The sequence below is a fragment of the Rhinopithecus roxellana genome, chromosome 19, assembly GCF_007565055.1.
Source record: "Rhinopithecus roxellana isolate Shanxi Qingling chromosome 19, ASM756505v1, whole genome shotgun sequence".
Classification (NCBI taxonomy): Eukaryota; Metazoa; Chordata; class Mammalia; order Primates; family Cercopithecidae; genus Rhinopithecus; species Rhinopithecus roxellana.
The window spans coordinates 56,657,735-56,682,657 of record NC_044567.1 but is presented as its reverse complement, the minus strand read 5'-3'; the positions used below and the strand labels follow the sequence as shown (position 1 = coordinate 56,682,657).

Sequence of the window (24,923 nt, the reverse complement as noted above, 5' to 3'; positions counted from 1 at the left end):
TCTGAAGATCACAAACTAGCAAGAAGCATGATCCACATTGGTGTGGGTCAGTTCCACGTGCCCTTGCAACCGCTTGAGGACTCTGGGGCCTCAAGATAAGTAACTCACTTCATACAGTACTCAGAGAACAGAGAGCAGAAAAATGTCTCCCGTCCCAGTTTCAGCATAAGTATTAAAGCAAAACCTCCATTCAGGATCTGGCATCCTTGTGGCAAGGCAGACACAGCTGAGGTGGGGCTAAATCTTAGCTTCCAACGCCACAGCTTTTGTTGAAGTTTGGATGGTAGCCGCTCCATGACCGGAGGCAGCGTCTCTCAGTCTGTGAACACGGCTGAGCTGACTTGATTCTGATGGTCCTGCTGCCTGAGTCAACACGCCTACAGCTACATGGCTGCTTGCATTTCAAGACCCAGACATCAGGGCAAATACAGGCCCAGCTAAACCTCAACTCAGGTGAGAATCATTCAGGGGCCACGTTGCCCTGTAGTTCCCACCCACGCCCTCCCCAGTCAGGGCCTGTCAAGACGCACACTCCCTACCGCCCATCTGCACTGGCCCGGGGTCTGAGGAAGTAAAACTCCAGTTCCAGCAGATGGTTTTCTCATCCACACCTCAAAACGGAAGTAAACAGAGGATGTTGATTGTGGGTTTGTTAAAAAAATAACAATGGACATAAGCACTGGATGAACTGGCATTTTTCTGAAGACATTGGCTTTGGGTCTGAACTTACCATAATTATTAAAATGCCTTTTTTTTTTTTTTGGCAGGGAAAATGGCGTCTTACTCTGTTGTCCAGGCTTCAGTGCAGTGGCATGATCACAGCTCACTTCGGCCTGGGTTCAAAGAATCCTCCCACTTCAGCCTCCTGAGCAGCTGGGACTGTAGGTGTGGACCATTGTGCCTAGCTAATATTTTATTTTTTTGAGAGATGGGGGTTGCACTATGTTGCCCAGGCTGGTCTTGAACTCCTGGCCTCAAGTGATCCTCCCATCTCAGCCTCCTGTCACTGTCACTGGGATTTATTCTTTTTTTTTTTTTTTTTTTTTTTTGAGATGGAATCCCACTCTGTTGCCCAGGCTGGAGTGCAATGGTGTGATCTCGGCTCACTGCAAGCTCCACCTCCACCTTCAAGTGATTCTCCTGTCTCAGCCTCCCGAATAGCTGGGATTACAGGTATGCATCACCACACCTGGCTAATTTTTTTTTTTTTTTTGAGATGTTTGTTCTTGTTGCCCAGGCTAGAGTGCAGTGATGTGATCTCGGCTCACTGCAACCTCCGCCTCCCGGGTTGAAGCGATTCTCCTGCCTCAGCCTCCCGAGTAGCTGGGATTACAGGCACCCACCACCACGCCCGGCTAATTTTTTGTATTATTAGTAGAGACAGTGTTCACCATGTTGGCTAGGCTGGTCTCAAACTCCTGACCTCAGATGATCTGCCCGCCTCGGTCTCCCAAAGTGCTGGGATTACAGGCGTGACCCACCACGCCCGGCCGGTATCCCAAGTTTTTCGTTAGTTTTTTTTTTTTTTTTTTTTTGAGATGGAGTCTCACTTTGTCACCCAGGCTGTAGTGCAGTGGTGTGATATCGGCTCACTGCAACCTCCGCCTCCCAGGTTCAAGTGATTCTCCTGCCTCAGCCTCCCGAGTAGCTGAGATTACAGGTGCCTGCCACCATGCCCAGCTAATTTTTGTATTTTTAGTAGAGATGGGGTTTCACTATGTTGGCCAGGTTTGTCTCAAACTCCTGACCCCAGGTGATCCGCCCGCCCAGGCCTCCTGAAGTGCTGGGGTTACAGCATGAGCCGCCATGCCCAGCTACCTCTTCTTATTGGAGTGTGAGCACTAGGAGCAGGCCCTTTCTGTGGTGCTTGCTGTGGTATACCCCGCACCCAGAACATAGTAGGCATTCAAACAAAATTTTTTAAAATAAATGGAAGAATGAATTAAGAAACCTTCTGGGTAAGTCATCGTACTGTCCCCAAACAGGGGACATCATCAATTTTATTCCTGCCACGTAGATCTGGACTATAAGAATATGTGCTTGATCTACAACAAAAGCTGCAAACGCCTGAGTTTGAGTCCACTCACCTGCTCTGCCCCCACCATGCTGATGGGCTTGCACTTGAAGAGGTGGGTGATGAATTTGGGAATGAAGGAGCTGTGGATAAAAAAGAAGTGACAAATTAGGCTTATTCTTTCTTGAGGAAAGAAATGCAAAAACTTTTTTTAAGGTTCCACGTATCTCCATGAAAAAACCTTTTTTAATGAAGAATGGAAGTAGCCTCCACTGTCGCCCACCAGCACCCATGACCTTATTTTTCTTCTGAGCGAAGCCCCGGTTTTTGGGTTTGTTTAGTGACATGAGGCCCTGGCAGGCCTGAGGAAACTGGATCCATCCTAGACCCCCAGTGAACTCTAACTATTCTCAGCCGGTCAGAGCACGGCATTCCTTTGGTGACTATTGTGTGTCCTGAGAGGGGATACGATCGAAGCTGGCCCAATCAGACTGGATGAAAGGACTACGGGCACCGCACCTGGCTAATTTTTAATTCTTTTGTAGAGGCAGCATTTCGTTACGTTGCCAGGCTGGGCTCAAACTCCTGGCTTCAAGTAGTCCTCCTCCCTCAGGCTCCAGAAGTGCTGGGATTACAGGCGTGAGTCACTGAGCCTGGCCAGGATTCCTTGATTCTTCATTCTCCGTCTCCAGCCTCATCCTGCTAAGCCCTGACCTCCCTAAGCTTCAACCCAACCAAGCTGCTTGTAGATCCCAGGATTCTGGGGGCTATTTAATGCCTACACTGCTCCCTCGCCTGGACTGCCTTTCCTAGAAGGGGCCTGTGGGTCAGTACACACGCACCTCTCAGATTCCGTTCAACGGCATCTCTAGAAAGCCTTTCTTCCGTTGCCTTCGCCGTACTCTCCATGGAGTCCGCAGGCCTCTACCCCCACATCTAACCTACTTCATTATGCTCATTTGCTTACGGGTCCATTTTGCCTCACCTGACTGTTAAGGCAAATGAAGATGGGGACCATGTTTATTAGGCCAAAGCATTTAAGGCTGGGTCTGAGGCATAGGAGACGCTCAAGTGAACGCACATTGAATAAATCATGCTTTTTTTTTTTTTTTTTTGGAGACAGAGTCTTGCTCTGTCACCCAGGCTGGAGTGCGGTGGCTCAATCTTGGCTCACTGGAAGCTCCGCCTCCCGGGTTCAAGCTGTTCTCGTGCCTCAGCCTCCTGGGTCGCTGGGATTACAGGCGCCCATCACACCTGGCTAATTTTTGTATTTTTAGTAGAGAAGGGGTTTCACCATGTTGGCCAGGCTGGTCTCGAACTTCTGGCCTCAAGTGATCCGCTCGCCTCGGCCCCGCAAAGCGCTGGGACGACAGGCGTGAGCCGCCGTGCCCGGCCACCTACCACGTTCTGAATGTCAGCTTGGTACCAGCACTTTACTGGGAAGTTACTATGTGGTTTCTCATTTTACCCTCCTAACCACTATTGTGAGATTTGTCTCATCATCTCCTCGATGAATGGAGGAGGATCAGCTCCGTGGATGAGGGAAGCTGCTTGTGGTTCAACTGCAGTTTCCACCAGGCTGTGGATTCTGATGTCTCAGTAGGAAAGGCTGCTATTGCTTAGACAGCAAACAGAGGTAAAAGGAAACATCTATGGTTGTGCATGGGTGGGGCAGAAAGGAAGCTAAGGGAGAGGAAACTGGAGTCTGGAGATCGGATCTGGAGGTGACTTGTGATCAGGAAGGAGAATAAACAAGGGGCTATTTGGAAGGAATTCCTCAGTGTTGGAAACCAGAGCCAGACAAGTAATGTGAGACTGAACTCATGACCAATGGCAACTGTGCACACAATGGTTTGTAACCTAAATTGCTTCACATTAGAACATGCTCTGGGCTGGGTACAGCAGCTCATGCCTATAATCCCAGCACTCTGAGAGGCCGAGGCAGGCGGAATGCTTGAGCCCAGGAGTTTGAGACCAGCCTGGGCAACATGGCAAAATCTCATCTCTACAAAAAATAGAAAAATTAGCTAGGTGGGGTGGCAAGCACCTGTAATCCCAGCTATTCAGGAGGCTGACGTGGGAGAATCACCTAAGCCCAGGAGATGGGGGCTGCAGTGAGCTGTGATCACGCCACTGCACTCCAGCCTGGGTAACAGAGTGAGACCCTGTATTGAAAAGAAAAAAAAAAAGCTTTGACTGTGCCCCTGAACTGGCTGTCTATACTACTCTACAGGTGGGGAGGGGAATATGAGGACCTGACACACGTCCTGTGGGAAGAAGACCAAGCAGTGTGCTGGGTAACTGCCAAGGGCTTCTCTGGCCCATCAGGGCGGTGGTGGCTGCTGCCGTTGGCCAGGGAAGGGTCTCCTCACAAGCCCACCTCTGTTGAGCGGGATTTTACCAAGATGAGAAGGCACCATGGATGAAAACAGAAAACCACTTCCTAGATCCCAGGCTGAACGATTCCAGATGTGAGGATGGGCATCCAATTCCCCGTGCACTCAACCTGGGCTTAGCAATGAAACTCAAGGGCTCTGAGAGAATGTGAGGCTGGTGCTGGGAGACGCTGAGACTGGCTAAGTCAACCGGCTCCTCCTTCACTTAATGTATCAGCTCAATGATATGACTGAGATGGGAGACGCTGGGACTGACTAAGTCAACCGACTCCTCCTTCACTTAACAGAAACTCAATCAGACCCCGGAGCAGCCACCCTGGAGATTTGCAGTCACAGTAAATTTTTACAGAGATGCTGCTTCCTCCAGCAGTTATGGGGAGTGTCACAATGTGATTTATCAGCAGTGCTTCTTACACACTAATGGGCACCCAGGGAGTGAGGGAATTCCACCTCCTGGTCCATCTGCCATCTGCAAACAGTAATGCCTCCCTGGAGAGTCCACTCTATACTTTCTTGACAAACTAGAAAGTAAAGCTGACACCACAAGCTGCTCCATAATTGTTAGTCCTGAGGGGTTCATTTGTGAGGCAGAGGGAAACCAGGAGAGATTTGGGGAAGACAGAAACTTGGAGTCCTGAATCGCTAGCTGGGGCCTGGATGGGAACAACCCAGATACAGTAGCTTGGCCTGGGCTGACCCTCCTGAAGCCCTTCCCTGAGAAGTCTGCCAAAATGCTTGCTTGATTAACTGGTCGGAGGAGACACTGACCCTCAACACTGCCTGGTAGCATGGGAAAGGGTGCTAAGCCAGATGGTGACTGGCAAAGGACCAAACTATTTCCTCGCTTCAAAACTCAGGGCAGAAATGGCCACACCCGAGGACACGGCAGGAAGACGCCGGCTCAGGGCGCAGGAGGACCCCCGGCTCAGGGCGCACTCACCTGCCTCGGCCATGGAGCTCCCTGACTTGTGCATCCCAATTTCTAGTGCCTGCCTCGCAACAAGAGTGTGTCCAAGTATTAACAGATAAATTCTAGCAGCCATGGTAAAAAATACCAGGGGGAGGGAGGGGAAGAAGGCTCAAAAGAAACAGAACTGATGGCTCCTACCCTTAAGAGGCATTTATAAGCCACTCAGAGAAACAGAATGCATACAGAGAATCCCTGAAAAAGAATTTTAATCATCCAATCCTAGGCAAGGGGTGCGCATGCCTGCACAGTTCAAAACAACAGTAGGCCCCATTCATTTCTGTTTGCCTTGACGTGGCTGGGGACTGTACTGCTGTTACTGTTGCCTATGACTTTAAGTAGTAGATTTAGTTTTATTAGTAAGCTGCTTTTATGTACAAATTAAAATTAGTACTGCAGGCACCAGAACGAACCCCAGCTGGATAGTGGGGACACCCAAACTGTGAGGATGCTGGTGGGAAGTATGGTATTAAAATTAGTACTGCTGGCACCAGAAAGAACCCCAGCTGGATGGTGCGGACACTCAAATTGTGAGGATGCTGGTGGGAAGTATGGTTTTAAAAACAACCCAGTTGAGTGTGACACTGAAATGGCGGCCACACGTTACTGTCCATTTGGCCAGACCCAGGGAAGGTCCAGCACGACGTCACGGAGTCCGGGTGACAATGCCGTGTCGATGCAGGTTCATCTACTGTAACGAATGTGCCACTCTGTGTGTGGGGTGTCGGTGATGGGAAGACTGTGCATGTGTGGGGGTCACGTACACGGGAAAGCTCTGAACTTTCTGCTCAATTTGGCTGTGAACCTAAAACTGTTCTAAAACATAAAGTCTATTAAAAAAAAAAAAAAAGCGCCCAGAGATGAGAATGCCCAGGACTCACTTTGCAAATTTAATGCAGAACTGAGTGAAGTACTTGCGTGTGGAGGCCAGGTTGTCACGGATGATGGGGACGTTCTGCTTGATGTGCAGGATGACAGAGGTGACGTAGGGGCTCTGGTCCCCAACGTGCTCCACATTCTGCCACTGCATCTGCAAGGGAGAAAGGACGAGGTGCTGAATCCCTCGCGGGAGAACAGTGTCGCCTGTTGCTGGGGAAGGGAGGGGCTGGAGTGGAAATCAGGTCACAGCTTTGGTATCAGAGGAATCAGGAGCTTTTGTCCTGGGGAATTTCTTATTTGTTCGTAGGGACTGACACTCAGGACAAAAACAAGTGTGTCCAGTGGACCCGACAGTGAGGTTGACCCAGGGCCTTTCCTTTTCCTGCCTTGTCCCCACCATGCCTGAAACAGCCTTCCCTTCCCAGCTAAGCTACCCACTCGTAAAGGGTCCTGTTCTCCTGCCGAGTGCCCCACAGTAGGGGACTGCAGCAGGACAGGGAGGAACACCCACTCCCAAGCTGACTGGCAGCCTGGGAGATGAGAGCGGCGGCTGGGCTAAATGACACGGAACCTGGAGGGGATTCACAGACCCCTTTCTCTCCAGTCAGCTGGGAGGAGTTTGGGATTCTTTAACACAGAAAACTAGAAATGACGTGACGTGTGGGGATGAAGTTACTGGGAAGAGGTGCAGATGAGATAAGATCGTGAAACTGAGTGGCAGGTACATGAGGCTGACCATATTGTTTCCTCTACTTTTGAATATATTCCAAAATTTCCATAATAAAACACTTGAAGACGTATGCGTGTAGAATCTTACACTCCTAAAACCTCTGGGATCATGTCAGGATTTCAGTAAGGGGAAGGGAAAGAGAATCTCTGGCAAACACTCGGGTGGACCAGAGGCTAAGACAGAGACATGGGGAACAGGGCAGGAGTCAGGCGCAGGGGGAGAACACTGCTGAGAGCACCAAGGTGGTCCCTGAACAGGCTGTGAACAAAAGTGACAGACCTGCTTCAACCTGAGCTCTAACAACAGGCTCTGGAAGACACCTACAGCAAACTGGCTGTATTCCTGGACTACGTGGCACTTGGCAGCACTGAGACCTGGGAACAGAAGGAGGCAGTGCTGCAGTGTGCCATCCCCCGAGGTGGTGTGCAGGAGACAGGCGCAGCACCAGCTCCCAGTCTGTCCCAGGCTGGCAGGGAAGGGCACGCTAATCCCGAAGAGTGGGAATGGTCTGGAGGGTTCTGCTGAGTCAGCCTCTCACAGTGGAGCTGGACGGTCTGTTAAAGAGATCCTAAGCCAAACACAAACCATATAATATGTTCATAGAAGGAGGTCAGTAGTTCTGAGGCCCCAGTGTCTCTGGCAAGAAAACACTATTTTTATAGAGCTCCTGGGGAAAGGAAAAATTCAATACTGAGAGAGCTTGTTTAAAAGATTCACATCGCACGTGGATGAGTCCCCAGCCGTGGGAAGCTCAAATGACTCCTAATGCTTTTTCAAATCAGTGGATATTTGTATTCTAAAAGCTTTAGGGATGTGTACACACAGAACCACAGGAAAGCAGGAAGGGACCTCCACCTTCATTTCACAGATAAGAAAACCAAGGCCCAGAGACATGAAGAGTCTTATGCAAGGCTTCATAACCAGGCTCCACACAGGAAAAAGAACTCTAATTTATTACTGGGAAAAAACAGAAACCAACAATGAAGAAACAGTAGAAAGGTCTAATATGAACCGACTTAATATTCTAATGTTTTGGTTACGTGAAATGTTTTCCTCATGATCTTTTATCTTACGCAAGAGGCTTCTTTTTCCATTTGATTCTGAAGATTTGACCCATCCAAATAACGAGCATCCTAGGTGATTTTAAATGAGCTCATAGGGTGAGGCCAAAATCTAGGTGCTGTCAGCGTTTCCTGGGCTCTGCAGCAGGACTCGGAGCAGAATGCTCTGGGGAGACACAGCGACCTGGGAGGGTTTGACGCCCCAAAGCCCACTGACGCAACGCTCTTCCACAGAAATGACTATTACTTTCCAGGCTGGCAGCTTTGTGTATTTCAAAATCTCAAAAGAGTTTATCAGCGATGATCGAAACATGACAGTCCTCCATGAAAGGAGGTGGTGACGTGCTCTGTCACCAGTTACAAAGTGACTCTGAAGCAAGACAGAGCAGGGGCCGGGATTTCTTCAACTTCCACGGGTTATTCCACACGCTCCTCACCTAGCTCCTCGATAATCACTGGCCAGGTCGGTGTGTGCCCACATTTGGAAACACGTGGAAAGAGCTGATTTGCTTTAATACTCTGGCCAGTCACGACTCCATCGGTCAAGTTAAAAGAAGTATTAGCAAAGGCCAAATGGATTCATGATTTTAAACTTAAGTCAGCTCAGTGAAGCAAGAAGGGATTTAAAGTACTAGAAAACAATAAAAGGTGACCTTATTTTTAAAATATGTGGCACACGCCTACAGTCTCAGCTACCAGGGAGGCTGAGGCCGGAGGGTCACTGGAGCCCAGAAGGTTGAGGCTACAGGGAGCTGCGATTCTACCGCTGCACTCCAGCCTCAGACGGCTGATGCTCGCCGTCATCCACCATGGATAACTGAAGGTTTGGGTCAATAACCTGAACTGTCTGAGACAGCTACATTGAGACCGAACTTTGCAGGCCACTGTGCCCGGCCCTAAACATACATCATCTCATTTACTATTCATACATGATCTCACTTCGTTCTCACAGCAACCTTGTAGAGGAGGAAATTAAAAAGGCTCAAAGAGATTTGGTATCTTGCACAAAATTTCACAGCTGGGACAACCAGGTCTATTCAAAGCCCAAACCCCACACCAAGGTGCTTGCTAGACAACTTCCCCCCGGACCCACCCCCACCCCCCGCCCCACCGCCTTTGCCTGCAAAAAAGAATAAAAGCACTTAACTAGGCCTTCGTTCAAGGTAAGGCCTGTTTCTCAAGGAGAAGCTAATGAAACACAGTGATCAAGCAAAGGACTCTTTCTTTCTTTCTTTTTTTATTTTGAGACAGAGTCTCTGTTGCCCAGGCTGGAGTGCAGTGGTATAATCATAGTTCATGGCAGCCTTGACTTCCTGGGCTCCAGCAATCCTCCCAGCTCTGCCTCCCAAGTAGCTGGGACCACAGGTGTACACTACCATGCCCAGCTAATTACAAAAAAACTTTTTTATTTTTATTTTTTTACTTTCTGTAGAGACAGGGGGTCTCACCGTGTTGCCCAGATTGGTCTTGAACTCCCTGGTTCAAGCAATCCTCCTGCCTCAGCCTCCCAAAGTCTTAAGATTACAGGCGTGAGCTACCACGCCCGGCCTAAAGAACTCTTTCAAAAAAGGAAACAGTGCCTTGCGTGGGAAGAACAAACATGAAAAGCCATCAGTAGAAATAAGACCTCAACTTTTTCAGGTAAACTTTTCATTGGACATTTATAAGTCACCCCCTAGACTTAAAATTGTTTCCTGTTGTGTTTTTTGTTTAGGGGGCTTGGGTAGAATTGAATACAAATAGCATTCAACTGGTACTATCTAAACAAGACAGTATGAAGACATAAAAATGATGAGCACCTCCGGGACTCAGTCTAACCACCACAGGAAGAGACTGCAGGGCCCAGAGTGTCCCCAGAGCCCGGCTTCTGCTGCCTGGGCAGGAAGTGTGTGCTCTGTGTGACACTCCACGACGGGGCTGGGGGGCCAGCACTCTTTCTAGAGAGAGCCTACTGTAGCAGGAACTTGGATCAGAGAACAGCGCTCCACAACTAGCTTCAATGGATCTCATTTTTTCCTATTGCCATACGAAGCTTGGAAAGAGGTTTTTTGAAAATCTGAATACTTAAATTCCTACTTCTTCACTGGATTAGAGAGACACAGAGCATAGACTCAGTCAGTTGGGCTCTGGGAGCATTTCAGGCAACTGAAGTCTCATATTATAATTGAGGCTGCAGGGGTGCTGGCCTCAAAGCAGTAGACTTTACTCAGGCACGCACCTACACGCTCACTCTCACTCTGACGCCTGGTGGGCTCCTTTCACTCCCGCAGCATCAGATATATTTATAGGTACCTTTGGCAAGCGCAGCACGGCACCGAGCACTGGGTGGGGACCAAAGAGGTGAAGGAACCTTTATCAAGCACCTACCACACACCAGGCACTGAGGAAAACTTTATCAAGCACCTATTACGCACGGGGCACTGAAGGAACGTTTATCCAGCACCTACTATGCACCGGGCGCTGAGGGAACGTTTATCAAGCACCTACTATGCACCCGGCGCTGAGGGAACGTTTATCAAGCACCTACTACGCACCAGGCACTTAAGGAATGTTTATCGAGCATCTACTACGCACCAGGCACTGAAGGAACGTTTATCAAGCAGCTACTATGCACCTGGCACTGAGGGAACGTTTATCAAGCACCTACTATACACCGGGCACTGAGGAACATTTATCAAGCATCTACTATGCACCCAGCACCGAGGGAACGTTTATCAAGCACCTACTACGCACCGGGCGCTTAAGGAACGTTTATCAAGCACCTACTACGCACCGGGCGCTTAAGGAACATTTATCAAGCATCTACTACGTACTTGGTGCTGAAGGAATGTTAATAAAGCACCTACTACACACCCGGCACTGAAGGAACGTTTATCAAGCACCTACTACGCACCCGGCGCTTAAGGAACATTTATCAAGCGCCTACTACGCACCCAGCGCTGAAGGAATGTTAATAAAGCACCTACTATGCACCCGGCGCTGAAGGAACGTTTATCAAGCACCTACTACGCACCGGGCACTTAAGGAACGTTAATCAAGCACCCACTACGCACCAGGCGCTGAAGGAATGTTAATAAAGCACCTACTATGCACCCGGCGCTGAAGGAACGTTTATCAAGCACCTACTACGCACCCGGCGCTTAAGGAACATTTATCAAGCGCCTACTACGCACCCAGCGCTGAAGGAATGTTAATAAAACACCTACTATGCACCCGGCGCTGAAGGAACGTTTATCAAGCACCTACTACGCACCGGGCACTTAAGGAACGTTAATCAAGCACCCACTACGCACCCGGCGCTGAAGGAATGTTAATAAAGCACCTACTATGCACCCGGCGCTGAAGGAACGTTAAGCACCTACTACGCACCGGGCACTTAAGGAACGTTAATCAAGCACTCACTACGCACCCGGCGCTGAAGGAATGCTAATAAAGCACCTACTATGCACCCGGCACTGAAGGAATGTTTATCAAGCACCTACTACGCACCGGGCGCTTAAGGAACATTAATCAAGCACCTAATACACACCCGGCGTTGAAGGAACGTTTATCAAGCATCTACTACGCACTCAGCACTGAAGAAACGTTAATCAAGCACCTACTACGTACCGAGTGCTTAAGGAACGTTTATCAAGCACCTACCACACACCGGGCACTGAAGGAACCTTTATCAAGCACCTATTATGCACCAGGCACTGAAGGAATGTTTATCAAGCACCTACTACGCACCCGGCGCTGAAGGAACGTTTATCAAGCATCTACTACGTACCAGGCGCTGTGCCTGACATTTCCACATGAACTTGCTGCCTGATGAATGAATGATGTAGTGAAGAGGTATTATTACTCTTCTTTGTGAGTGATAATAAATGAGGATGAGACAGGCTTGAGGACAGCGAGTGATCTGCCTAAGGAAGCACAACTGCTAAGTTAGCAGGAAAGGTCATTAAGATGGTACTCAACATGCTGAAATTGAGTCAGCCAGTCTGAGTTCTGACACTGTGCAGCCTTCTAAAGGGGTGACCCGGACAAGTCACCTAATTTCTCTGAGCCTCAGTTTTCTCATCTGTAAAACTGGGATGATGGTAACATCTATAATCTATTATTGAAAGATAATGCACGGAATGCTCTTAACACTGTGTCTCACAACACGTATTAATTCCACAGTAAATTTTAGCTACTCTTACAATTTTAAGAATAAATACTTGCACTATCACTAAAAATCACTAAATTTAGATAACCGATAATTATCAATTCAGAAATGTACCAATTAACTGAAATTATGGGGATTTAAATTTTATTCTTTTTTTCAAAAAATCTGGCCGGGCGTGATGGCAACATGCCTGTAATCCCAACAGTTTGGGAGGCCGAGGCGGGCAGATCATTTGAGGCCAGGAATTCGAGATCAGCCTGGCCAACACCATGAAACCCCGTCTCTACCAAAAATACAAAAATTAGCCGCGTGTGGTGGCAGGTGCCTGTAATCCCAGCTACTAGGGAGGCTGAGGCAGGAGAATTGCTTGAACCCAGGAGGGAGAGGTTGCCATGAGCACAAATCGCGCCACTGCACTCCAGCCTGGGGGACAGAGCGAGATTGTCAAACAAACAAACAAACAAAAAAACTGCATTTTTCTAAAATGGAAGTGATTTAGTTTTATCATAATGGGAAAAATCTTTTTTATGAAAAAGAAAGTTGTATCTTGATTCTAGGTAGAACTTGAGGGTTTCTTAGCTGTGGCTTTCTATGGGTCTTCTGAAGCAGATGTGCGTTTTAATGACTGAGGAAAATGGAAATGAGAATAGACTTGTCTTGATTCTACGTAGCAGTGAACTTGAGGATTTCTTAGCCATGGCTTTCCCTGGGACTTCTGAAACAGATCTGCATTGTAATGACTGAGGAAAATGAGAACAGACTTGAGAACTCTTCTGTTTCAAAATGTCTTTGGGGGATTGTAACGCAGCCTCCTAAATGGATACATGTTCACAATCCTGAAACCTAATATAAATTATGTGCCAGACTGTAAGAAAATTTAATTTATTCAGTTTCTGTTTTTTCCTAAAACTACCATTAATGGGCAAAACACTAAGTGTGTTTGCTTCTGAACAGAGACTTGGATTACTCAACTGAGTGATGTGAGCAGCCCTAGGAAACGGCCTGGAGAGAGGAGGGGACCGTGGGACCAGCAGCCCCTGCTCGAAGCCCACGGCTCTCTATCCTACATACAGGGGCATAACCAGACATACTCATTTCTAAGGATTTGTAGGATTTAAATCTAGAAGATAGAATCCTTTTTATTTCCACCAGAACACTCCAAATAACTACTTTTTCCAGAATCAGGAGAACTAGTTTTACTTCTAGCTTCACTGTTATAAGCTATATGGCTTTGGGCATAATGGGAAGGGAAGGGAGGGGAGGGGAGGGGAGGGGGAAGGGATGGAGGGAGGGTAGGGGAGGGGGGAAGGAGGGAGGGAGGGGAGGGGGGAATGAGGGAGGGAGGGGAGGGGGGAATGAGGGGGGAGGGGGAAGGAGGGAGGGAGGGGAGGGGGAAGGGATGGAGGGAGGGGAGGGGAGGGGGGAAGGAGGGAGGGAGGGAGGGGGCATAAGGAGGGGGGAGTGAAGGGAGGAAGGAAAGAAGATACCAGAAGGAAAGTTCATTAGTTTTCAGGGAAAAATATTCACCGCAGATTGGAATATGTGGGGCGGCTGCTCAACACATTTTCTCCTCTGTAGAAAAGTCCTGGTGTCAGATCAAGAAAAGCTGGAGACGAATGTACACCATGATGATGGTGAATGCTTGAAGAACTCATACTTATATCAGCACGAACACTCATGTGGACCCACCAGGACTGGGCACACACTGACAGAAATGTATCAACTAATTGAAATTATGGTGATTTAAATTTTATTCTTTTTTTCAAAAATATCAGGCCGGGCGCGATGGCAACATGCCTGTAATCACAGCAGTTTGGGAGGCCGAGGCTCTTCCACGTTTAGGCAGGTTACTTAAGCTGATTTTGCCTCAGTTGCCACATTTGCCAAAAAGACTTACTCTCTCTCTGTGTATGGCGTGGCACAATCCTACATAGAGAGACAGTGTGGTGGCGTGATCACGGCTCACTGCAACCTCTGCCTCTCTGGCTCAAGTGATCCTCCCACCGTAGCCTCCCGAGTAGCTAAAAGATCTGGAGCAGGTGATTTAATGTCTCTGTGTTTCAGCTTCTTTATCTGTGAAAAGCAGAAATACCATAGCCATCTTATGAATTTATTGTTAGAATGAAATTAATTGGGTTCTAATTCCTGGTAAGTGCTCAGCAAATAGTAACTTATTATCAACTCATAGAGGTTATCTAAGAAAATAAGCAATAAGGCCAGGCACAGTGGCTCATGCCCTGTAATCCCAGCATTTTGGGAGGCCGAGGTGGGAAGATCAATAGAGCTCAGGAGTTTGAGACTGGCCTGGGCAACACAGCAAGACCTCATCTTTACTAAAAATCAAGAAAATTAGTCCTTCATTCTGACATCTCTTCAATTGGCTCCAGGATGCCACCTGCTGAAGTCAGAAGCCCTTCTGCTATTAGGTGCCATCGAGGAGCATCACTCCATCCTCAACAGCACTAGCTATGGACCTGAAGGTTTCCAGGATTCCATGACCCCACCGTCTCCCACAAAGATGTCCAAGTTTCCCACTCTACACCGACCAGCTCCACCTGGCTACGTCTGCTCCGCAGAGTTCTATCTATGTCTTACTTGTTTACCCATCTTTGGTCAAAAGGGTGTTTGTGGTCCTTCAGTTCTTTCTCTTCCGTCCCCCACCCCACCGCCTCTTTACCTTCAAAGTCATTCAGGGAATACCACAGTTAAGCAAGTACTGTGCTATGCCACGGGTTTCCAAAATGAATAAGACACAGCCCTCAAGTTGCTCAAAGTTTAATAGGGAAGACAAAGACATAAAAATGATCATATAACAAAGCAGAAAGGTAGTCTAGGTACTGTGGTGTCTTGAAGCAGAAAGAGGAAAGCTCTGGCTGAGGCAAGAAATGCTGACATCGTAAGGGACCTAGAAGAGCCAAAACAGCGTTGACAAAGAACAAAGTTGGAAGACTCATACTTCTTGATTTCAAAGATTACTACAAAGCGATTATAGCCGAACAGTGTGGTACTGGCCTGAAGATGGACATACAGATGCTGAGGACAGACATACAGATGGATGGAATAGAACTGAGACCCCAGAAATAATCCCACACGTCTATGGTTAACTGATTTTTTTATGAGGGTGTCAAGACCATCCAACGTGAAAAGAATAGTCTTTTCAACAAATGGTGCTGGGAAAGCTGAGTATCTTTCAGCAAAAGAATGCTGCTGAATCTTTGCCTCACACCATATACAAAAATTAACTCAAAATGGATTGAAGATCTACATTTTTTCTTTTGTTTTTTTCTTTTTTGTGAAGACCTAAATTTAAGAACTAAAACTAAAATTCTTAGAAGAAACCACAGAGTAAATCTTTATGATTTTGGATCAGGCAATGGTATCTTAGATATCTCTCTCACACACACACACACACACAAACACACATACACACGACATACCAGACTTCAGAAAATCAAAGCCATTATCAAGAAAGTGAAAAGACAACCCAGCCACAGAATGTGAGAGAATATTTACAAATTTCATATCTGATAAAGAGTCTAGTATCCAGATATAAAAATAACTTTTACAATTCAACAACAGAAAGACAACCCAATTTTAAAATAGGCAAAACATTTAATTGTCATTTGTTTGAAGAGAACTTACAAATCACCAGTAAGCACCTGAGAAGGTGACCAGCATGTTAGTCATGGGAGAAATGCAAACTGAAATCACAAGGAGATAGCACTTCACACCCACAAAAATGGCTATAATAAAAAAGGAAAACAAGTGTGGGGGAAGACGTGGAGAAACTGAGTCCCTTACACTTTGCTGGTGGAAATATACAATGGCACAGTCACTTTAGAAAAGAGTTTGGCAGTTTCTCAAAACGTTAAACACAAATTGACCACGCGGCTCTTTCGGTTCCATTCCTTAGGTACTTTATTTATTTTTATTTATTTATTTATTTATTTATTTATTTATTTATTTATTTATTTATTTATTGAGACAGAGTCTCCCTCTGTCACCCAGGCTGGAGTGCAGTGGTGAGATCTTGGCTCACTGCAACCTCTGCCTCCCAGGTTCAAGCCATTCTCCTGTCTCAGCCTCCCAAGTAGCTGGGGTTACAGGTGCGCGCTACCACACCCGGATAATTTTTGTATTTTTCATAGAGACAGGGTTTCGCCGTGTTGGCCAGGCTGCTCTTGAACTCCTGACCTCGGATGATCCGGCCGTCTCGGCCTCCCAACGTGCTGGGATTACAGGCTTGAGTCACCACGCCCGGCCTTTGGGTACATATTGAAGAGAACTGAAAACATGTTTATACGAAAACCTGTACATGAATGTTCACAGCAATATTCAAAATTAGAAAGTAGAAATAACTCAAACATCCGACAGATGAATGAATAAACACAATGTGGTCTATCCACACAATGGAATGTCACTCAGCCACAAAAAGGAATGGAGTGCTGACACATGCCCCACCATGAACATGCCCTGAAAACACGACGCTAAGTGAAGAGAGCCAGGCGCAAGATGTGCCACACGCCATGTGATTCTATGTATGCGAAATGTCAGGAGGGGCAAATCTACAGAGACAGAAAGTAGGCTAATGGTTGTCAGCGGAATGGAGAATGACTGCTGAGAGGTACGGGGTTTCTTTTGGGGGTGATGAAGATGTTCTGGAATTAGATGGTGGTGGTGGTTTCATGACACTGTGAATATACTAAAAACAACTAAATTGTACACTTTATTTATTTGTAAGATAGAATCTCGCTCTGTCGCCCAGGCTGGAGAGCAGTGGTGCGATCTGAGCTCACTGCAACCTCCACCTGCCAGGTTCAAGTGATTCTCCTACCTCAGCCTCCTGAGTAGCTGGGACTATAGGTGTGAATCATCACGTTCAGCAAGTTTTTTGTATTTTTAGTAGAGACGGGGTCTCACCATGCTGGCCAGGCTGGTCTCCAACTCCTGACCTCAAATGATTTGCCCTCCTCAGCCTCCCAAGGTGCTGGGATTACAGGCATGAGCTACTGCACCTGGCCAACTGTACACTTTAAAAGGGTGAATTCTATGGTATGTGAATTATACCTCAGGTTTTTAAACGGGGACAGACATTTGAACTCGATCTTAAAGGATGTGCTCCTTGGGCAGATGACAGCAGGAAGAAAATTCTGGGCAGAAAGAATAAAATGAGAAAAGGCATGGAAGCCACACAAGAGCAATGTGCATTCAGGGAAGTAAACATGGCTGTGGCTGGAGAACAGGGCACATGGTCTGGAGGGAGCGGCAGAAACCGATCTAGCAGTGGCGTGAGGACACAGATAATGAAAGCTCTATATGCCAACCACGGAGGAGGCCACGAGGTGCCTTCCATGAGAATGAAGTCTCCCAGGAGAATGACTTAACCAAGTTGCCTGGCTCAATCCATCTTGTCAAGGAAAGCTCCTTCCGTCAACTCAGAATCATCCAGTGACTACACTCCATTTTGGCAAGTCAACAGTCCTTCTGACATTTATAAGATACATTTATTTACAGTACTGGTTCTTCTCAGTTTTCTTGCCAGCGGGGTACAGACTCCTTGAGGGCAGTCTCGTTTCTAATCTTAACTCTGTCAGTCCAAGTACGGGAGTAGCCTGAGGAGACCCTGGGATGCTGAATGAGAGTGGCAGTTTCAACCAAACTCTTCAGCTTCCTCACCTCACAAAACTTTACTTACGTTTTCACCCTGTTTGAACTGCCCTCCTAATCACAAATTCATTCAGAACTTCACCCTGATCTGTTTCCAACACCACTTCCTTACGAGGGCCTTCCTTGCCTCCCCACCTGGATATGAACTCCTCCCTCTTTAAAGAGGGTGTATTTTGTATTTTTCTTCTGGCACTGATTTCCTCATCTCTTTTATTAAAGTTACTGGGTGTTGCTGTCATCTTACACATCTCTTGCCCTCAGCTCCTGGAATCTAAACACCTTAGCCAAAGGTTTACACCTTTCTGAGCCTCGCAGCTCCCAGCACTGTGCTGGGCAGGGTCTGAATTGAACTGTCCAACCAGCGGCAAAAATGACAGAATCAGAGACAGAAACAACCATTATCACAGAAGTTTTTTAAAATCCTAGAAGAAACTACACAACACAGGATGCAGGCATAAAGAGCACAGAATGTGTGTTGAATCAATTTGTGACCACTTGGCTTGTTTACTTCTATCACATGGATTTTATTTTGCTACAACTCCAGAAGACTCAGACAAAAAGTAATGGCCTCCCAGCTGCTGCATTCCCAAGTCTGTGGTTTTCCTATGGTATAAACAAAGGACTCTGGAGGCACGGTCTCTGTGAATATTTGCTGGTGTGGGCACGGGGAGAAGTAGAGGGTGGGACGGGGCAGGGTTTGAGGGAAATCCGCAGAACCAACCGACAGTTGGTATAAGCAACACCTGCAGTGTTAAACCCCTTCCAACTGTGATTTTATCGAAAAAAAAAAAAAATCCACCCTTCCTTTGGTAAATGTGAAAATGCTTTCACCAGCTGCATTCCGACCTAAAGTGTGTGCAGTTCAGGAGAGACAGCAGCTGGGACAGATCACACTCAGGACGTGGGGAACGCTCACCAGCAGGAGGGGATAAGCAGAGCCTGCAAAACGAACTCCTCTAAGCCTCTGGACCGGCCCCCGTCCACCTGCCCCGAGCGTCCCCCGGACCGGCCCCCGTCCGCCTGCCCAGAGCGTCCTCCTGTGAACGCCCAGGATGCCGAACGTGCCTGTTAGCACCGGACTCGTGAAAAAGATGCGCTTTCTGAATAAAACTGTGACGTCAGCTATTCTAGGACTTGCCACTTCAGTTCATAAAACCCCAAAGCCTACATTTTGGTTTTAATCTTATTTTTATTAAATATTTACAATCTGCTGCAAAACCAAATTCAGACCAAATGTCTGCTTACACAACCTTGTGACATGGTCACTCCTCCTGACAAGAGGGAGAGGGAACTCACATTTCATGAGTATTTACTATGTGCCCAGCACTAGACCCATGTGTTCCATGTTTCATCCTCACAGCAATGCTGGGATGCAGAGATCCACAGTTCGCTTGGGGTAGGTGGGCCCAGATGACGTCACGTTGGCCCAGACAGGTGAATCCTCTGCTCAAGTCTGCTCAAGACCCCCAAAGGAAACCCTGGAGGAGTTAGTCCTGTCTGACTCCAAAGTTAGTGCTCCTCTCACTGCCCTCTGGTACTGGCCAGTATAACCCAGAGAAATCACTTCTCCAGAATTTGCTACAAGAGCCTAGGACTCTAGAGCAGACACTGGCAAACTTTTTCTATAAAGGGTCAGAGAGTAAATATTAAATTTTTTTAGCTTTGTGGGCTAGTCTCTGTTGCAATGACTCAATTCTACCACCATATTGCAAAAAGGCAGCTACAGAGGATACGTAAATAAAGGAACGTGGCTGTGTTCCAATAAAACTTTATTTTCAAAAACAAGCAGTGGGCCAGATTTGGTTCCCAAGCTCTAGTTTACCAATCCCTGCTCAGCAAAGTTCTAGAGTTGCAGCTTCATGTTCCTTGGGTTTAGCATAACAAAGACCCATTTCCAACTTAATTAACACAAATGAATCTCCCATATTCAAGGCTACATGAGAGACAAAAGAGGGGTGAAAGACATGGTCTGTGCACTTACGGAACTGACTTCATTTGGGAAAAAAGGCATAGGCACATAAAAGCCAAAAATAGGAACATGAGGTAGTGCTCGGTAAGTGCCAAAGGAGGGACTTGAGGGCCAAGGGCTGACTGATGGGCCACCACGATATGAGAAAACCAGAGTTCACAGCCTCATCAAGGACTCTTGCATTGGCACCAGAGCTCAGAACGAGTCGGAAAAACCGCTCAGTGGGCAAGAATGAAGAGTGAGTCAGAAGTTACTGCTTCAAGCACGAACGAGAACACCCATTCTGGTGAGACCACACCAAGGTTTTTAGCATGTGTCAGATACTAATCAAAGACAATACGTAAACAAAGGAACATGGCTGATTCAGTTTTAATTAACAAAAATGAATCTCCCATATTCAAGACTATATGAGAGATAAAAGAGGGGTGAAAGACATGGTCTGTGCACTTATGGAACCGACATTCATTTGGGAAGAAAAGGCATAGGCACATAAAAGCCAAAAATAGGAACATGAGGGAGCGCTAGGTAATTAAAAATGATCCATCTCAGCTGGGCGCAATAGCTAATGCCTGTAATCCCACCACTTTGTGAGGCCTCGGTGGGAAGACTGCTTGACGCAAGGAGTTCAAGACCAGTCTGGGCAACACAGCAAGGCTCTTAGCTTTACAAAACATTTAAAAAGTAGTTGGATGCAGTGGCAAGCGCCTGTGGTCTCAGCTACTTGGGAGGCTGTGGCAGGAGGACAGATGAGCCCAGAGGGTCGAGGCTGCAGGGAGCCATGATGGCACCACTGCACTCCAGCCTGAGTGACAGAGAGAGACTTTCTCTCTAAAAAATATAAACCACAGACAACATCTCCTTTAGACTCATCAAACACATTTACTTTGTCTTTTTTTTTTTTTTTTTTGCCATCCTCCAATACTGTGTGATGCTCTGTCTCTAAAAGGACAAGCAACTGACCCGACCCGGGTGCAACACACACGGAGTGCTCTCACGAACTCCGGGGCCGTTCTCCTCTCAGCTGGTCCTTTAAGCTCCGATGAGCCTGGAGAAGCCACAGACAGTCGACGCCACCTGGGGCTGCTCTCGCTAGTTTGTAAGACGCCATTTCCCACGACCTTACCTTGCTCATGGCCGTCAGGGCAGGATCACAGGCGGCATCCAGATCCTGAACCAGCAGCTGAATACTGCTGGAGATGACGCTGCAAATCAAAGAAATCACTGTGGTCACTCCTTCAAACAACGGCCGTCTGAATGACTGACACTCAGGCCTCTGTGTCAAACTCAGATTCATCATTTCATCGGCAAAGTTTGAGCTTCAATCAATGACAGCGGAAGAGCAGCTTGGCTCTTTCTTCACGTCCTGGTTTTACCCGGCTATATCCTCACCCAGTCAGGACACAGAACCCCACGGCCCATCTCCCTAATCACCACCCCAGTATTCCTGTTCCCATCTTCCTACAAAAGAACCTGCTTCCCAAAAATGTTTAAGTCAGAACTGAAGAAAATAAAGTTAAGAGAAGTGGAAGAAATAAACTAAGAAGAGAATTTTGATTTTTCCTCAATAAGCGGCTGATGTGAAAGCTGCGGTCTGTCCGTGCCTGTCTCATTTAATGGCAGTGGAGCAGAAATGGACCAAAACTAAAGTGCCACAAGGTCCTAACAGGGAAAGAAGGTGGACCTCCCCTGCCACCCCACACTCTTATTCTCTCAGTGGCTAAATTCAAGCCATTTATACTTTACACTTTAAAACACTGAAGGTAGGCCTGGCCTTCTGTGGGTTTAGGTGGGGGCACATCAGGGATGGCCAAGGGAGAATGTCTTCTCTGTGGTTATTCTTCACAGTGAGACAATAAAGACCCCATAAGCTAAAAGAGCAACTGCATTTGAGGAGGTAAAATGGCAGCCCAGTTCTGAAGCTGCTTCTTAGTGGCCAGTAGGGACTCATTCTGACCCAACAGAAACCTTAGGTTCTGCAGTGACTAAAGCCAACAGCCTGAGGCACACTGCTGTGTAACAGAGAAAGGACAGGCAGCAAGCAAGTGTGTGCGAGGTACATACGTGCTCAACACTGCTGTGTAACAGAGAGAGGACAGGCAGTGAGCAAGTGTGCGAGGTATATACATGCTGAACGCTGCTGTGTAACAGAGAGGACAGGCAGCAAGCATGTGCGAGGTACGTACGTGCTGAATGTGTCCATCTCTCCAGTCAGATTGATTCGTTCAATCAGACTTACATCCACTTTTTCTTTGAGTTTTTCTTCTAGCTGTTGCAAAATAGGGGAAACAGATGCATGGTCAATGATTATCCAAAGAAGTAGCATCATAATAATAGTTAACATTTACTGAGTTTGATGATTCAGGCATAATTCCAGACGCTTTTTTTTTTCTTTTGAGACGGAGTCTCACTCTTGTGGAGCAAGGCTGGAGTGCAGTGGTGCAACCTTGACTCCCTGCAGCCTCCGCCTCCCGGGTTCAAGCGATTCTCCTGCCTCGGCCTCCCGAGTAGCTGGAAGTACAGGCGTGCGCCACCACGCCCGGCTAATTTTGTATTTTTAGTAGAGACAGGGATTTCTCCATGTTGGTCAGGATGGTCTCAAACTCCCAACCTCAGGTGATCCGCCCGTCTCGGCCTCCCAAAGTGCTGGGATTACAGGTGTGAGCCACCGTGCCTGGCCAATCTTATAACCTTATGAGGAAGATTCTACTGTTATCATCCTCATTTTACAGATCAGAAAAAGAGCGTGGGGGCCCACCCAAGATAGAAGCGGTAGGGCCAGGAATCAAACTCCCTCCAGAGCCTGTGCCCTTTAGCACTGTGCTGTGCTTCTTTCTTATGACACATCGACAATTCCCATCAATTCATTCTGAAAAGAACCTGATTTTAAGATGCTCCCTGCCCCATGAACTTGCCCACCCAGACTGGAAATCTTTGGTGGTGAGTAGCAGTAAAACCAGCTAAAATAGGCAGTGAATGCTACGATGGGCCAATCGCCTCATTAAGGCATTGGGGATACAGCGGTAAACAAAAGAAATGCGGTCCCTGCTGTCATCAGCCAACAGCCAGGAACAGAAACAATCAACATGTTCCTGGAGCTCAAAGAAAAATAACGGGACCAGGACTCGTAAATACTTGGAAATATCCCTGGGAGTTGATTCATCTAGCACTGTAAACCTATTACGCAAACTCTAAGAATAGCTAATGTTTTACCCTTCTTTTTTTTTTTGAGACGGAGTTTCACTCTTGTTGCCCAGGCTGGAGTACAATGGCGCAATCTCAGGTCACTGCAACCTCCGCCTCCAGCGTTCAAGCGATTCTCCTGCCTCAGCCTCCTGAGTAGCTGTGACTACAGGTGTGTGTCACCACGCCCAGCTAATTTCGTATTTTTAGTAGAGATGGGGTTTCACCATATCAGCCAGGCTGGTCTTGAACTCCTGACCTCAGGTGATCCACCCATCTCCGAGTCCCAAGGTGTTGAGTAGCTGGGACTACAGCTGGGATTACAGGCGTGAGCCACCGCGCCCAGCCAGAATAACCAATGTTTTGTCTTAAATTTGAAAATGTTATTGGGGTGCATAAATTAGTATAACCTTTTTGGAAGGCAATTTATTCAAAAAGCAAAAATTTAAATACACATATTGCCTAAACCAGCAATTTCACAGCTAGAAATGTATTTCAATGAAATAAGGAGAATAACGGATAAAGATACACAAGTATTTTTTGCAGCATTCATTAATTCAACCAATATTTACTGAAAGCCTTCTTTGTTCAGGCTGTGTAACAGAATAAGAGAGTTATTCAGTGAACAAAACAGATCAATACTGTCCTCATAAAGCTGGAAACAATCTACATGTGCATTTACAAGGGATAAAACAAATTATGGCACAGGCTTATCATGCTTAAACTCTTCAGCAGGCTCTTCCTATGACACTGAAAATAAAATCCAAATTCCTAACCATGAACTGGGTCCTGCCCAGCTTTCTGGCCCTGTCTTGCTACTTTCCACCTTGCCTGCTAGGCTTCAGTTACACTGGCCTTTTAAATTTCTGGGAGACACCAGGGTCCTTCGCCCTCAGGACCTTCATACTTCACACTTCCTTCTTCCTCTCCCTGAAACGTGCCCTGCTCAGCCCTGCTGACCCACTCCCTTGCTTTGCTGCACCCCCACCTTCTAAGCTCTCCACGCTCCTCACTTTTTGGCCACATGTTGGCCATGCTGGTCTTGAACTTCTGACCTCATGATCCACCTGCCTCTGGCCTCCCAAAGTGCTGGGATTACAGGCATGAGCCACCGCACCCGGCCCTAAGTTTTGTATTTTTAGTAGAGACGGGGTTTCACTATGTTGGCCAGCCTGGTCTCGAACTCCTGACCTCAGGTGATCTGCTCACCTCAGCCTCCCAGAGTGCTGGGATTACAGGCGTGAGCCCCCGCGCCCAGCCAGAGTATCATTCTTTCTACCTCCTAATGGAGTAAAGAATCTGGGCTTTGAGCATCAGTGGCTGCTGACATCACACAAAGAGCACCCAAGCACTGTGTATCTTGACGGCAGACACACAAAACATCACTATGACGTAGTTTTCTGTAAAAAAGAACCTGAATCAGTTCAGGCTTCTACATCTAACTACCAATTTATGGGAAATACAAGAGACAAAGTAAAATGGTCATTAATACTTGTGGGTGCAATCAGCCAAATCCAAACCTTGGAAAAATCTACAGGGCAAACAACCCAGTTTCTCAAAGAGGAGACTGCAGGAGGCAAAGAGAAAGGGAAGAAGAAACCAGAGACTCAATAATCTGAGCAGGCCGGGCCCAGTGGTACAGCCGGTAATCCCAACACTGTGGGGGCTGAGGCAGGAGGATCACTTGAGCCCAGGAGTTCAAGATCAGCCTGAGCAACATAGTGAGATCCTATCTCCACAAAAATAAAAACTATTGGCCGGCATGATGGCAGGTGCCTGAAGTCCCCATGTAGCCCCAGCCACTTGGGAGGCTGAGGGGAGAATCGCTTTCATTCCAGGCTGCTGTGAGCTGTGATCACACCACCGCACTCCAGCTTGGGCAACAGATTGAAGCCCCATATTAAACAAAA

The 24,923-nt window shown here is 47.2% G+C and overlaps 1 protein-coding gene across 3 annotated transcripts in view; it reads right to left on the bottom strand.

The window, feature by feature from the left end:
- VPS53 (VPS53 subunit of GARP complex) overlaps nucleotides 1–24,923 on the bottom strand; it is a 168,820-nt gene that overhangs the window by 13,949 nt on the left and 129,948 nt on the right. For all 3 annotated transcript variants that reach the window (XM_010373479.2, XM_030924066.1, XM_030924067.1), the window contains 4 exons: nucleotides 22,017–22,099; nucleotides 20,957–21,035; nucleotides 6,259–6,407; nucleotides 2,088–2,157 (listed from right to left, as the gene is read on the bottom strand). In XM_010373479.2, coding sequence (XP_010371781.2) covers nucleotides 2,088–2,157; nucleotides 6,259–6,407; nucleotides 20,957–21,035; nucleotides 22,017–22,099 — 381 coding nt within the window. The remainder of the gene's footprint in view (nucleotides 1–2,087; nucleotides 2,158–6,258; nucleotides 6,408–20,956; nucleotides 21,036–22,016; nucleotides 22,100–24,923) is intronic.